Raw genomic sequence first — 14,008 nt, 5'->3', positions numbered from 1 at the left:
CTCACGTTCATAGCATCCCGGTTCTGCATGTTACTGTCAGTTTAGTTAGCGCACAGCAAAGAGATTTGGAAAGTGATTCGGAAAGTTCAAGTCACTTTTCCCAGCTCGGTCAGCAGCAAATTACTGAAACTAGAGAAAATGCAAGTCCCACATTCAACCCCCTCCTCTGATCCTCTACAGATCAGGGGAGGGGGTTGGAGAGGCATCAATAAGTATTTTTCAAAACTGAAATATAATTTCAACAATCATCATTTAAAAATTGGATGATGTACTTGACAGACTCATTACAAACTTCTATTCTGCAGTTTAGTCATATTTGTGTATTGAAGTAGTCAGTGGTGATTTGCATGCTTCCAACATTATCAGGTGGAACTATTCTGATATTAATCTTGGCATATCTATTAACATTTACAACTCAACGATATAAATCCATTACATAAATGCTTTAAATATGACTCAGCAAGGTTAATTAAATAGTCGTTAGTTCCAACTACAAAATGACTGTGATGTAATAGTGATAAAATGATTTTTTTCTTTTTCTGCGGTATGCGGGCCTCTCACTGCTGCGGCCTCTCCCGTCGCGGAGCACAGGCTCCGGACACGCAGGCTCAGCAGCCATGGCTCACGGGCCCAGCCGCTCCGCGGCATGTGGGATCTTCCCGGACCAGGGCATGAACCCGTGTCCCCTGCATCGGCAGGCGGACTCTCAACCACTGCGCCACCAGGGAAGCCCGATAAAATGATTTTTAAAAATCGTAATTGAGCTAATCTGTATTGAGCTAAGTTATTAAGCACATATTCTATGCCAGACAGTTTGAAACGATAATATCGCAATTTAATCTTCTCAATAACCTTAAGAGGTAGGTTCCATGATTATCCTCATTTATAAATAAGGAAACGAAGGCACAGAGGCGTTAAGTAACTTGCTCCGGGGCAGACAGCTAGCAAATGGGGGAACCAGGATTCAAACCCAGGCTGTCGGGCTCCAGAGCCAGTCCCAACCATTAAATGAAGGGCTACCATATGCCAGGCCCTGCAGCAGGTGCTTTATTTATCTCATATTTAATCATTGCATCAACGCTAGATGTAACGGGTCAAATGACTTCCATTTTACAGATGAGGAACTTGAGGCCCTGAGGGGCAGGAACCCGACTGAAGTTAAGAGGCCGAAACAGGATTTGAACGCAGGTCTCCCTAAATCCAAAGCTCCCCCCACATCAGGGCCCGGCTCTAGCCTCAGGGCAGGGCGTAACATGCATGACTCACTTTCCACCAGGCTGTGTGACTGTGGACTGGATCTTTGCTTCTGTGCCTGTGTTTCTCAGAGACACTTGAACTCCTGCGGGCCCCAGGGGCTGCCCTTTGCTGAGAACCTGCCATGGAGACGGAGGAGTTAGGAGCCACCCAGCAGCAACGTCCTCCTCCCAGCCGCACGGTCCATCCTGCTCCCCACACGAAGCCCATGACCTTCTTTGGGTCAAGTTTCCTTGGAAAAGATGGTACAGATTGTGGATACCCTTCCCAGGGAGGCTTGGGGACAGGGAGAGGGAACAGCAACAGTAAAATGACACTTTGTTTCATTGACTCTAAGACACCTTCAATTAAAGATGCACAATTATTTTACAAACCACTGCGAAAGAATAAATACCCAGGGTCCCCATCTCTAACAAGAAACCCACACAAAAAGCCGGGACCAAAGGCCCTCACTCTCAGGGTCAAGGGAAAGGAGAATAAACCCACCATGAAGAAAAGGAAGGCAATAAATATGCGCATCTCAACCACGTTGCTGGGTGCAGGGAGGGGGAACTCTCCCCTGAGAACGTGTCCCTCTAAAAAGCCATCCTGGTATCTATACTCGGACAGGGGAGTGACCAGCAACCTAGACCCGGCCCCTAAAAACACCCGCTACGTTTTACATGCAATTTCATTGAGCTCCCAGGCCCTCTTGAAGCTCATCTGTGGGTCCCTTGTGGGCTCAAAGCCCCCAGTTTAAAAACATCTTGCTTTTTTAAAGGTAAGAGAAGACCCAGTATGTACCACAGAGCGAATGTGACAAATGCCAAACCTTTCCATTCACGGAGAAGCCCGTGAACACGAAGTTGACGTCCCCGCCCTTCGTGCAGATGTCGCTCACACCATCCACATAGAGCTCCACGGTGGTTGGCTCTGCCCAATGACAGGGGGAGGGGGGAACAGGGTACAGGACACAAGAGCAAGCTGAGTTCTGGGACAGGATGAAACTGTCGGCGTAAAACACATTGAACTGCTTAATTGTCACTGTATTCACTTCTGAGCCACTCACATGGCTTGAAATCCGAAGGCACAAGGAGGTACGCAGGGAAAGTCTCCTTCCCACCCCTACATCCTGACACCCACTCCCCCACCCCAAAGGGAACCAGAGTTTGCAGTGTAATATACTTCTGTAACAGTCTTGCAGCTGAGCTGTATCTCAGAGTCCCACGGAAAATCCAGTGAGTGCCAAAGAGTTTTATTACTGCACGCCCACCAGAGACCAGGCACTGAGCTAAGTACACTTAATCCTGACAACTATCTTAGAGGTAGGTAGTAACATCTGCAGCCGATTGAGGGGTAAAGTGGGGCACAGGAAGGTTGAAGAATCTCCTAAAATCACAGAGCTTGTGAGGGACAGAGCCCAAATTCAACCCCAAAAGTCTGGCTCCACATCTGTCTCCTGACGAAGTACAGGAGTTCGGCCACATTATACCAGGACTGTAAACTCCAATGTCCATAGTAACCCGGTGGATTAGAAGTCAGCAGACTGGCCAAGGGCAGACTGCAGCAAATGGAAAAAGGGGGACAGCTTCTACTGCCACGTGACCCAGCGCTGCCCAAGCTTCCACCTTCTCAAGAACAACTGGAAATCTGGATTTTATGTGCCGTGACCTGATTTTTCAATATTAGCAACTAAGTCAAATTTAAAAAAAAAAACTGAAGAGTTCATTATAATAGGGGTTAAAGTTGAGTTTTTAAAAGGTTCGGAAGACCGTGAAGTGAGAAGCAGAGGAAAAAATGGACCAGTCAAGAGAATTTCTGGTAAAATGAAGAATGACGCACATACACAGGGGAAAGCACCAGTGAAAAACGGACAAAACCTTGAACAGGCAGCTCACAAAAAGAGGATATCCAAATGGCCAGGAAACATATGAAAAAGTGCTCAATCTCATGGACCATCAGGAAATGCAAATCAAAAGCACAGTGCGAGGGCTCCCCTGGTGGCGCAGTGGTTGAGAGTCCGCCTGCCGATGCAGGGGACATGGGTTCGTGCCCCGGTCCGGGGGGATCCCACATGCGGCGGAGCGGCTGGGCCCGTGAGCCATGGCCGCTGAGCCTGCGCGTCCGGAGCCTGTGCTCCGCAACGGGAGAGGCCACAACAGTGAGAGGCCCGCATACCACAAAACAAACAAACAAACAAACAAACAAACAAAAAAAAAAAAAAAGCACAGTGCGAGGCCACCACTCCACCACCAGGACGGCTAAGATGAAAGAGACTGACAGCCAGAGGATGTGGAGGTCTGAACTCTTACACACGGCTGGTAGAGCAAAGTTCCGCGACATCAACCTTGGCTGTCCGGCAATCTATACTAGGGCTGAACATGTAAAAAGTCTATCGCCCAGCAATTCCACCCGGGTATATACTCAACAGAAATGTAGACATGTGTGCACCACAAGATATGTACAAGGATGTTCGCAGGAGCACTGCTCCTAGTGGCCAAAACTGGGGCGCAACCCAAATGTCCACCAACAGTAGAGGGGGTAAATCATTTGATATTCACACAGCAGTAGAATGAACTAATATACTAACACATAATAACACATAATAAGGATGAATTCTGTGAAAATTGTCAAGAGAGAGAAACCAGGCACAAAAACGTACCCTGTGCGATTCTATTTACATGAAGTTCAAAACAGACAAAATAATCTATAATCTTAGGTCGGGCGGTGCGATTAGCAAGGGCACTTCTGGGTGCTGGTCAGGTTCTGTCTTGTCATCTAAGTGGTGGTTATGTGAGTGTGTTTGTTTTGTGAAAATTCATCGCCTGATATCCCTGTGATGAGTACAATTTTCAGAAAGTATGCTATAATTTAATTTAAAAACTTATTAAAAGAAAAAGAACTGACAAGAAGGGAGGGGATTCAAACAAAACACTCCTGCAAGCCACCGATCTGTGACCTCTCTGGCCGATTTGTCGTCTCTCTGGCCGTGGGTTGGCTTTGACTCCCCTCCACTTTTCTGGACCGCACCAGCCAGGCACCCCAGGCCATGAACTGAGAAAGAGCTTGTCACCCAGATGCGAGTTGGCTGTCGCTGCCACTGTGACAGCAGGGACTCAGTTCTTCCCCCTCTAACACACAGGCAGGCCTGGTAGGAACAATTGGGCCCTCCACGTCTCCCCCCAAGCTACAGAACTGGGGTCACACACCCTCTACCGAAACGTCAAGGCTCTGCTCTCCAAAAACACCAGCCACGTCACAGCAGGACCCCTTCTTCTGATCCAGCCCACTCCCGCTCCTCTGACTTTGCTAAAAGACAGTCACCTCAGGAAAGTCTGGAGCTTTTGTTTGTATGTGTGCGGAAAGACTGCTTTTAAGTGTTTACTAATTAATTGCCAATTATGTGCCAGCGATTCTGAACACATAAATACACTGGTCCATTAATCCTCCAGTAGCCTGTGAGGCAGGTACTACTACTCTCCTGACCCCTAGTGAGAAGACGGACGCCAACCCAGCGGAAGTAACTCGTCCAAGGTCGTCACAGAGCTGGTAAGGCCCAAGGTTGTCAGATCTTCTGATCTCTTAAGAGAAGTAAATCTGGATTTTTATGTCAAGTCTCACAATGTTTAATGTTGCCATTAATTCACTGAAAAATTTTTTTTAAAAACACTGAGGGAAAAAAAAAACAACAAAAAACAAAACAAAACACTGAGGGGGCTATGAAAGAAGCCATCCTGGAAGAGGAACCAAGTCCCCACTCCTGACCTCTATATTCATCAAGTTCTACTGACACTTAATGAACGAAGCTGCTAAGGTGGAGTTTTCTGAGAGGTACAAGAAAAGATGCCAACTGTAAGAAACATGACAGAAAATCTTAAAGTAGGTCTAAAGTAAATCCAATCTACTCTAAAGTAATAGGGGCAAGGCGGTTAAAAAAAAAAACCAAAAAAACCCTCTTCCACACTAGAAAGGAATCCTTAATATTTTAACAATCTATGCACTCTGTCAATTTAAATTAATATTCAGCATATAACCTAATCCTTTACAGAGTATACCTGGCTATTTGTTAACTTACCAAAACTCCACCCTAGAGGAGGCTCAATCTTCAGAATGAAATCTCCCTACAAGGAGAAAAAAAAAAAATCACTGCAAAGGACTAAGAACTGATGACTATTCAACTAGTTTAATTTAGTTTAGTGCTAGCCTATTATCTAGAATTTTCACACCTGAAATGGAATTCCAAGCATAAACTTTGTACTTGTAAATGGTAGTGAGCTCTTGATTCCCTTCATGTGCTGCAATCTCAACCCCCGAACCTCCCATTTAACCCATCAAAGAGTTACAAAGACTCTGTATTCAGTGCTCTTGGTCTTCTGATTCCAAACATTCTATTAATCCAGTCTCCTGTTAACCCCTCATATGACTAAGGTTGCCAGGGTCAGCCAGATCTTCAGGAACTAAAGTCATTTCTTAAAACTAGATTTTACATACACCCTTGAGTGAAGGGTTCCTTGAGAATGTTTTAATAGTTTAAAAACAAAAACAGATTTCAAGACCCAACTAGTCTACCTCTAGAAATCAATCTTATGTATTGTGCATAAAGATGTAAGTTCAAGAATATTTATTGCTGTGTGGTTAGTAATAATTTTAAAAACTGGGAAAAAGCCTCTGTGTCTATAGAGAAATTGGGAATAAATTAGTTTGGCCTGCCTCTGACATGTGTGCAGCCGTTAAAAGGAAGGTCCAAGGCTTCCCTGGTGGCACAGTGGCTGAGAGTCTGCCTGCCAATGCCGGGGACATGGGTTCGTGCCCTGGTCTGGGAAGATCCCACATGCCGCGGAGCAGCTGGGCCCGTGAGCCATGGCCGCTGAGCCTGCGCGTCCGGAGCCTGTGCTCCGCAACGGGAGAGGCCACAACAGTGATAGGCCTGCGTACCGCAAAAAAAAAAAGGAAGGTCCATACATGCTGATGTCCAAAGTGTGCCAAAACATCACCACAGGGAAAAAAAATCACATTGCAGAACAATGCCTAGTGTTTGAGTCCATTTGTATTTTTTTTTAATCAAAAGCAAAACTACACAGTATATTAACTACTTTTGCAACTTCCTGTGAATCTATGTTTCCAAATAAAAAGTTGAAATGTGGGGAGAATGAGGGGTGGGAGAACGGGTATGCATGGATACCCATCTATGTGCACATGTGTTTGTGTATCTGCATATATGTCCATGCATGTATATTCGTGGATATCTGTATAACTCTAAATACAGAGAAAGCCATCTCCTAGGATACACACTGAAACTTTTATCAGAGGTTATCACTATAGAGGGAGGGGGGTTTGGGGGATAAAAGATAAAATTTACTTCATATACTTCTGAACACCTTGATTTTTTTCACAAAGCTCATGAATTCACATATTACTTATATAATTCTTTTTAACGATATTTTAAGCTGCTTGCAAGTAAAGGGTTCTATTAGATCAGGGTTTCTCAGCCTTGGCACTGGTGACATTTGGTCTGTCCCGTATAGCATGGCAGGATGTTTAGCTCCATTCCTGGCCTCCACTGACGAGATAACTGCACCACTCTCCCTCCCTTACAGTTGTAACGACCAAAAGTGTCTCCAGACGTTGCCAAATGTCCCTGGAGACATTGAGAATCACTGCATTCAATCAAACCAGTTCATAAGCTTGGCCAGAATTTGGCCAGAATTACCATACTCCACTTACAACTTACAAAACATGAGTATTTGCACATGTAGGAAAGCCACTCTCCTAGTTAGCGCAGCCCTGTGGGTCACACTGACAACTTCCCATCATAAAAGACTAAAGTACTCTCCCCTCTTACCTTATCATACAAGGGGATCATAAAGTAACCATTGTTAGGGGCACAGTCTGTCTGGTATTTCAAAGTCCCATGCTTGGTGTACAACTTTATCTAGAAAGGAAGGAAAGAAAAGAGAAGTCATAATATCACTGTTGAGAATTAGCTACATATAATGCACCTGAATGCATTCAGTCAAAATGCATTTGCTGAGGAGCCACCATATGAAGCTACTAACACTAGGCATTAGGACAGAGGGAAATAAGACAAGTATCCCCAAAATAATGTGATTTGATATTTTTCAGATAGAAACTATCTCCCAAAGTCATATTTTTTCAATGTTTTTCAGTTTATTTTAGTGTCTGTCTCTACGTTGTTTCTGGGTCTAAAACAAATTTTCAAAGTTTGCTGTTAGTAAGGGGCTTGTTAAAATTCAATTCCTGGGGCGGGTTGGATTGGAAGTTTGGGGCCAGCAGATGCAAGCTATTATATACAGAATGGATAAAAAACAGGTCCTACTGTATAGCACAGGGATCTATTTTCAATATCCTGTAATAAACCTTAATGGAAAAAAGAATATGAAAAAGAATATATATATGTATAACTGAATCACTTTGCTGTACACCAGGAACTAAACACAACACTGTAAATCAACTATACTTCAATTTTTTGTAAAGTACCTTAAAAAAAATGCAATTTCTGAGCCCCATGTCTGTTTCTAAAATAGAAGGTCTGAGGTGAGGGCCAGGGATCTGTATTATTTACCCCAAAGAGTCCCAATGCTTGGAGTAACATCCATCTAGAAACTTTTAATTGTTAATAATCTGTAACTATGATAACAGAATTGGGTCACACCAGCTAAGAAGATGTATAAAGCAGCAGACTCAGAACGCGCGCACTTAGGAAAGGAACACAGTGAAATTACATACAGACTGCAGGCTCCCCGTGGGCGGTGACCACGGCTTACATTCCATGGCGCCTGGGTCAGTGTCTTATTTAGTGTAAGTACTCAATAAATACTCAAACTTGTTCACAGGCCATAAAGAAATTCAGATGCATGCACTGAAAGCAGGGACTGAAAATCCAGCTGTCCAGAGGGGCCATGGAAGTCCTATCAAGGGGCATTCACCTAAAGAGAGACAGATCGCTACTTAACCCAAGCCAAGTTTTACAGCCCAAAGATCAGCTGGTTTTCCAGAGAAATCAGGAATGCAGTTTTTAATGTGAAATCTCCTGATTGTTAAAGAATTAGCAACCAATATAGTTTTTCTTTTTTAGGGATTTCTGTCTGCTCTGTTCACTGAACTGAATATCCCTACCAGACACAAGGCTTCTGCACATGCCGGGGCTCACTCAACAGTTACTGACTGAATGAATATGATGGAAAAACACCCAGAAGGGAAGAGAGCTGGAGAAGAGTGAAGGTAGTGTTACTGGGACACAGAAAACACAATCAAGAAATGATTGTGAAATATCTTACTTACATTTCTTTCATAAAGCACAGGTCAGGGCACAGAATGGCAATATACATTACACGTATGAAACACCTCATTTCACAATCGGAAATTAAGAAAGAATGAGTGTCTCAGACCACCTGGACAGGCAGCCCTAGGGCTCAGGGAACACATTTCATACCAGGTCACAAAACCTGCCCTCTACTCTCAAGGTCACTATTAGTGTGTGGGGTGGGAGTGTCCCTTACTGCCTTCACTTTCCTCCTGGAGCCCCAGAAAACTACAAGTTGCAAAGCCTTTCCAGGCGGCTTCTGGAATGTCCTGCGCCCACAACCCAGGAGGTGGCATGGGCACCCAGAGATCCTAGGAGCCCTGCCACTGTCAGTGGGTAGATTCATTAAACGCCTGACTTCTTAAGACCAATCGTCTTGAAGGTGACGATTGATTAACTTCTTTAGAAAATACATGATGCTGGGTTCTGCTGCCTCTCACCCAACACCATCTTACAGGAATAAAAATTGGGACTTGGAGCAAGGCCAGGTCAAAGAGCTAGTGGGATGGGAATCTACTTCCTACCCCTCCCCCAATCATCAGTAACCTACTTTGTAGAACACAATGGTCCAACCCTTGTAGCCATCCAGCTACCAGCACAGAAGCAGCTCAATGTGCTTTCAGACAGACAGCCTTTGGGGTCTTAGTCCCCTCCCCCTTCTCTTTTTCAGCCACTTCCTTTTTTCTCTCTCAAATTCCCTTTTCTGCCCCATCATCAGTAACCTCCTAAAACAGAGGCCAGCCCTCCCTCGGGTCCCTTCCCATCTGTCCTGCAAGTGACTTTCTACCCCTACCTCTATCTATCTCCCTTCTTCTCACAAGCTTTCTGGGTCATAATTCCACTAGGCTAAAAATCATCTAACTGAACAGGATTTTGCAACTTAATAAAAAGACTTCTGCACAAATCTCTAGCATAATTCCAATAACTACCCAGTACAGGCAGCTGACAACTCTCCATTTTCAGAGGAAAAGGGGTCCCATGGGGGAAACCAGGGAAGTTAAAAATACAGTTTCCCAGCCCCAGAGATGCCAAGAGAGATCTACTGGGTCAGGATCTCTGGGATGGGAATCCACGCTCTTTAAAAGCTCCCCAGGGTGGTTGGAGGAGCAGTGGATTAGAACTTTGCAGGGACTCTCTGTTGTGTGGGTAAGACTTGCTGTCTCTAGGTTCTGGAATATAGGTTTCAGAAATCTGAATTTCAGGAGGTCTGGGTTCCTGGGAGTTTGAGCATCTGGGGTATCAGTCCTAAGGGGTCTGGGTCCTGCTGAGACTGGGTTTTAAGAGATCTGGGGCCTGGATTCTGGGGATCTGGAGTTTAGGTTTTGAAGAATCTGGGGTCTTGATTTGCAGGATCCTTAGTTTTGCGTGACCTAATAAAAGTTTTAGACCACCATCATCGTCACCAAAAATGTCCCTCACACCCATGTGCACATACCTTCGGGGCCCCGATCCCACCCCGACTCCGTAGCTGACCCCAAGATAAGAACCCCCACTCCAGCGCGACTGGGGAGGAGATAGTGGAGACCCGCGGAGAGCGGCGCCTTTAAAAAGGAAAGGACTCCCAGAGTGGGGGGCTGGTGGCAACTGCCTGGTGTCAGAGGCGAGGCCACCGCGGCTCCGAGAGGTTGAGCGATTGGCCCGGGGTCACACAGCGAGCTCCGGGCCGCGGGGCGGGCGCTCACCTCGATGAGCGAGTAGTTGATCTCCACGTCCGACTTGACGAAGCCCCCGCAGCCCACCACGATGTCCTCGGAGCCGCGCGCCGGCCCCACGCCGCTCAGCAGCAGCACCACGGTGGCGACCACCACCACCGACCCCGGCGGCCTCACGCCCCGGCGCTCCCGCATGGCCCTGCCTCTGCTGCCAGACCCTCCGCAGGCCTCCAGGTCCCGCCCCTCAAGCCGCACGCGGACCGCAGCTTCCTCCTCCGCTGGCGGCTGACAGCCCAGTCCCCGCCCCGACTCGGCCGCGCGTGCGCGATCCGGCCTCACGCCCACTCCCCCAGGCAAAAGAATTATGGCGCATGCTCAGCAACAAAACGAGACCATTTGTGCCCTCTGGAGGCCTGGAGGACTCCGCGCACCGTCTGGCAGGTGCAGTTGCAACGTGTGTGTATACAGTCATAAACTACAAAGCTAAACCCTACTTTGGAATTCAGTAGCACTGAAACTGGAAAGGACGAGAGACTGTTGATCGAAGTATCCAACAACTTTCCCAAATCTTTTTGACCGTAAATTTCACAAGTATAATCTCAAACCCCTTTTAGGGATTTGTGTCAACTGATGTATTTTTCCGTGATAAATGATGAATTAGTTTTTTTTAAAAGAAAAACATGTCATTTAAGTTCAGCATAATAGTTAAAAGGTATTTAAATTTTATTTAATCCCAGCTCGAATAACATTTGTATAGAAACAAACTTTGAGGGTTTCCCCCAGTAAGCAAGAGATGCATGCAGTTTGATTTACTTTGAACTAGCTCCGTGAGACGATGCATGATTTGTCTGCAAATAAGTTCAAAAATCAGCACGTTATATTTTGTCCTAAGACTGAGTGTATAACATAGTGTAGATGAACTACAAGTCACCACATCAAAATAGACAAAAATTGCTTTTCTGACCTGATATTTGAAAGTCTTCCATTTTACTCCTGAAAACATCAAGTGCTTTATTTTGATAGTTTTTAATACTTTGTTTCTAAATGATGAGGTAAGAGAGAAGATTTCCCACTGAAATTTGCCATTGTGGCTAAAACTCAAGCAATATAATACAATTATGAATCACAATGATTTTAAACTACACAATCGTCAAAACCTTCACATTGGCTACAATGCAACGATACACCCACTGAGGATTTCAATCATGAGCGCATCAGATTTCTGCTTCTCACTCTACATTCTCACTACAAATACAGTGAGATTCTCAACTGTTCAATTATAAAGAGAAACTATTTAAATAATGGTTTTATTTTCTGAGGTTCATTATTTATCATTACAATGGAAACAGATGCCCTTTACTGTCCCTAACATAAATCCCTGGTTTGTCTTAGCAAATCACCAGGCGGGTGAAAGCCATCGATTAGGAAATGCTGGCCTATGGAATCCTCTTATCGTACAGAATGGTAAACCGAGGCCCAGAGAGGGAAAGGGACTTATCTAGGGCTCGGCACACAGCCATGTGTTGTTCAGAGAGCTGGAAAGCAGGCTTTGGGATGCCCGAGTTCTGTTCTTGGCTCACCTGCTGATTTCCTCTGTGTTCTTCCTGCCTTCCTAACCATTCTCCCTCAAACTTTCGCCATTCCCCTCAAATTCATCTTCAGGTATACAAAGAAATAAAGCACTAGGACTGTGGCAATGCCAACTGCAGCGGGGGTTTCAGGGAGAGGAGGCTCAAGCCTCCCCATAATTTCCGTCAGCCTCCACCAAAACCACCTCAAATAAACAGACATGATCTGAATGTAAACAGCAGACCATCCACACTCAGCCTCAAGACAGATCCTTGAGTTTCTGTGTCCCTGCTCTGTGTCCCAGGCAGGAGGACAGCTGAAGGCATACTGCCTAGGCCCCAGACCAGGGCTGGAGAAACTCAGAAAAGGAAAGGGGAAAAGGCCAGGGAACCCATGCTGTGGAAGCCCTGCCGGAGGCGCGAAAAAGAAGACAAGAAGTAACAGGGCAGCATGGAGAGCGCAAAGGATTTGAATTCTTCACTCAAACTGAGCACCTGTGCTTGTCGGTCTGAAAAAGCTGAGTCTTTCCTTCCTATCTTGAAAGGAATACATGCTCATTGCAGAAGGAAAGAAAATAGAAAAGGGAAAGCAAGGAAAAAGAAAAATTAGGATTCCCATGACCACTGCTTTAGAGCATTTCCATCTTTTCATCTATGCATATATGTTACATAGAGTCATCTCTCAAAAGAACTCGTGGCTGGGGACACACCTTGCTTTAAGACCCAGAAGAAGAAGGTAAATGACCTGACTTCCTTCCCCACTTTCCCCAACTTAAGCATATACTTTTTTCCTTTGGAAACATATCACAGGCCATTTTGTATTATAATCTCTTTTTTTCACTTAGCATTCAGCAACCTTATTTCCGTATTAAATATATTTCTGCAATGGCGCTTTGAACCACAGCTTAGTAACCTAGGGATGAAATAATACTACTAATGCTAATAAGAGCTAACTCCGCTTGCGTGTTTACTGTGTGCCTGGCACTGTGCTAGACGCTTTGTCAGTCATCTTAAAATCTTCCCCCGACCGTAGAGGCAGACAATGTCCATCCCACAGGTGAGGAGACTGCGGCTCTAACTAACCAGGCGGTGCCCCCATCCCCCGTGCCGGTTGTTGGACATGTGCACACCTGTTGGGTTCACTTATCAGGATAAATTCCTGGAATTGTTGGTCCACAGTATTCGGGACGCTTGCGATGACATTTGTTCCAGGGGGAAGGGGGGTCATATGGGGATGCCGCTGCACTTTCTGGGGCTCCGGGAACCCCTCCCCCGCTGCCTGCTGGGGCCTCCCTTAGCGCCCCTCCACCTCGCCTCCTTTCACCCCTTCGCGCCCCACCCCCGCCGCGCGGCCGGACCTTGCCCGGGGCCTCGCAATCCCGGCGCTCGAATCCCCGCCCCTTGCACGGCGGAGCGCGGCCAAAGAAGCTGTCCAGGGACCCACCAACAGTCTGACAGACGGACTGACGGACGCACGGCGCCCGATGGCCGCGCCTGGCGAGCCCTGCGCGGGCCCGGAGGTGAGTGTCTCTATCCCGCCCCACTCTCCTTTTCGGGCTCGAGAGATCTCTTGGGCAGGGGAGGGGAGAGACCTCCAAACTCCCGGCCGGGAGGGGAAGAGACCTGCCAGTCTAACCGCAGGGCGGGGCGACTCCCTTAACCAAGCTGGTCCCCCCGAAGAACCCAGCCCTGTTAAAGGGGCCTACAAGACCCCACCCCCCACCCCTCTCTGGTTCCTGTCTCATCAAAGGGTTTTAGTGGGAGGGTGGCAGTGATGCAGTAGGGGGAGAATTGAAGCAGCGTCTTCTAAACTCACATTCACACTTCTCAGATAAGGAAAGGCCAGCAGAAGGTCTGAGTTAAGAATTACAGATGGTGATCTCCAGTAGAACAAGCTTCGGGCTCAGACAGGCCAGCATGGACTCAGCTCTGCCACTTCCTATTTGTGTGAGCCCGAAGGAGTCTGTTCCCCTACCCCCCAAGCCCGTGCCTCAGTTTCTGGTCTATGAAATGGGGACAGTAATACCCACCTCCTACAGTGGTTATAAGTCTGTGCCCAACACTCATCAGAGAGCCCAGGTCTCCCAGATTCTAGGACCGGACTGCCTTGGTTCAGATCCCAGCACCACCACTGTCCAACTGGGTGACATCAGCCAACTTACTCAGCCTCTCTGAGCCTCAGCTGCCTCAAAATCAGTATGACTGCATCTACTTCATAAGATTGGGGTTAG

The 14,008-nt window shown here is 46.5% G+C and overlaps 2 protein-coding genes across 6 annotated transcripts in view; one reads left to right on the top strand and one right to left on the bottom strand.

Moving 5' to 3' along the window:
- Positions 1-10,537, bottom strand: part of LOC116739903 (nodal modulator 1) — a 52,819-nt gene extending 42,282 nt beyond the window's left edge. For 2 of the 5 annotated variants that reach the window (XM_032604783.1, XM_032604784.1), the window contains exons 1-5: positions 10,240-10,515; positions 7,076-7,165; positions 5,309-5,354; positions 2,066-2,166; positions 1,267-1,373 (exon numbers count right to left, since the gene is read on the bottom strand). In XM_032604783.1, the coding sequence (XP_032460674.1) occupies positions 1,267-1,373; positions 2,066-2,166; positions 5,309-5,354; positions 7,076-7,165; positions 10,240-10,404 (509 nt within the window). In that variant the 5' untranslated portion in view covers positions 10,405-10,515. Of the gene's footprint in view, positions 1-1,266; positions 1,374-2,065; positions 2,167-5,308; positions 5,355-7,075; positions 7,166-10,239 lie in introns of all 5 variants that reach the window. The other 3 variants (XR_004345738.1, XM_032604782.1, XM_032604785.1) reach the window with 3 other exon arrangements.
- Positions 10,538-13,222: 2,685 nt separating this feature from the next.
- ABCC6 (ATP binding cassette subfamily C member 6) overlaps positions 13,223-14,008 on the top strand; it is a 66,280-nt gene continuing 65,494 nt past the window's right edge. Inside the window, exon 1 of the mRNA XM_032604781.1 lies at positions 13,223-13,297. Coding sequence (XP_032460672.1) covers positions 13,262-13,297 — 36 coding nt within the window. The 5' untranslated portion in view covers positions 13,223-13,261. The remainder of the gene's footprint in view (positions 13,298-14,008) is intronic.

The sequence above is a fragment of the Phocoena sinus genome, chromosome 15 (assembly GCF_008692025.1).
Source record: "Phocoena sinus isolate mPhoSin1 chromosome 15, mPhoSin1.pri, whole genome shotgun sequence".
NCBI lineage: Eukaryota > Metazoa > Chordata > Mammalia > Artiodactyla > Phocoenidae > Phocoena > Phocoena sinus.
The sequence above is the reverse complement of the archived record's forward strand: the minus strand, read 5'-3'. Positions and strand labels throughout refer to the sequence as shown.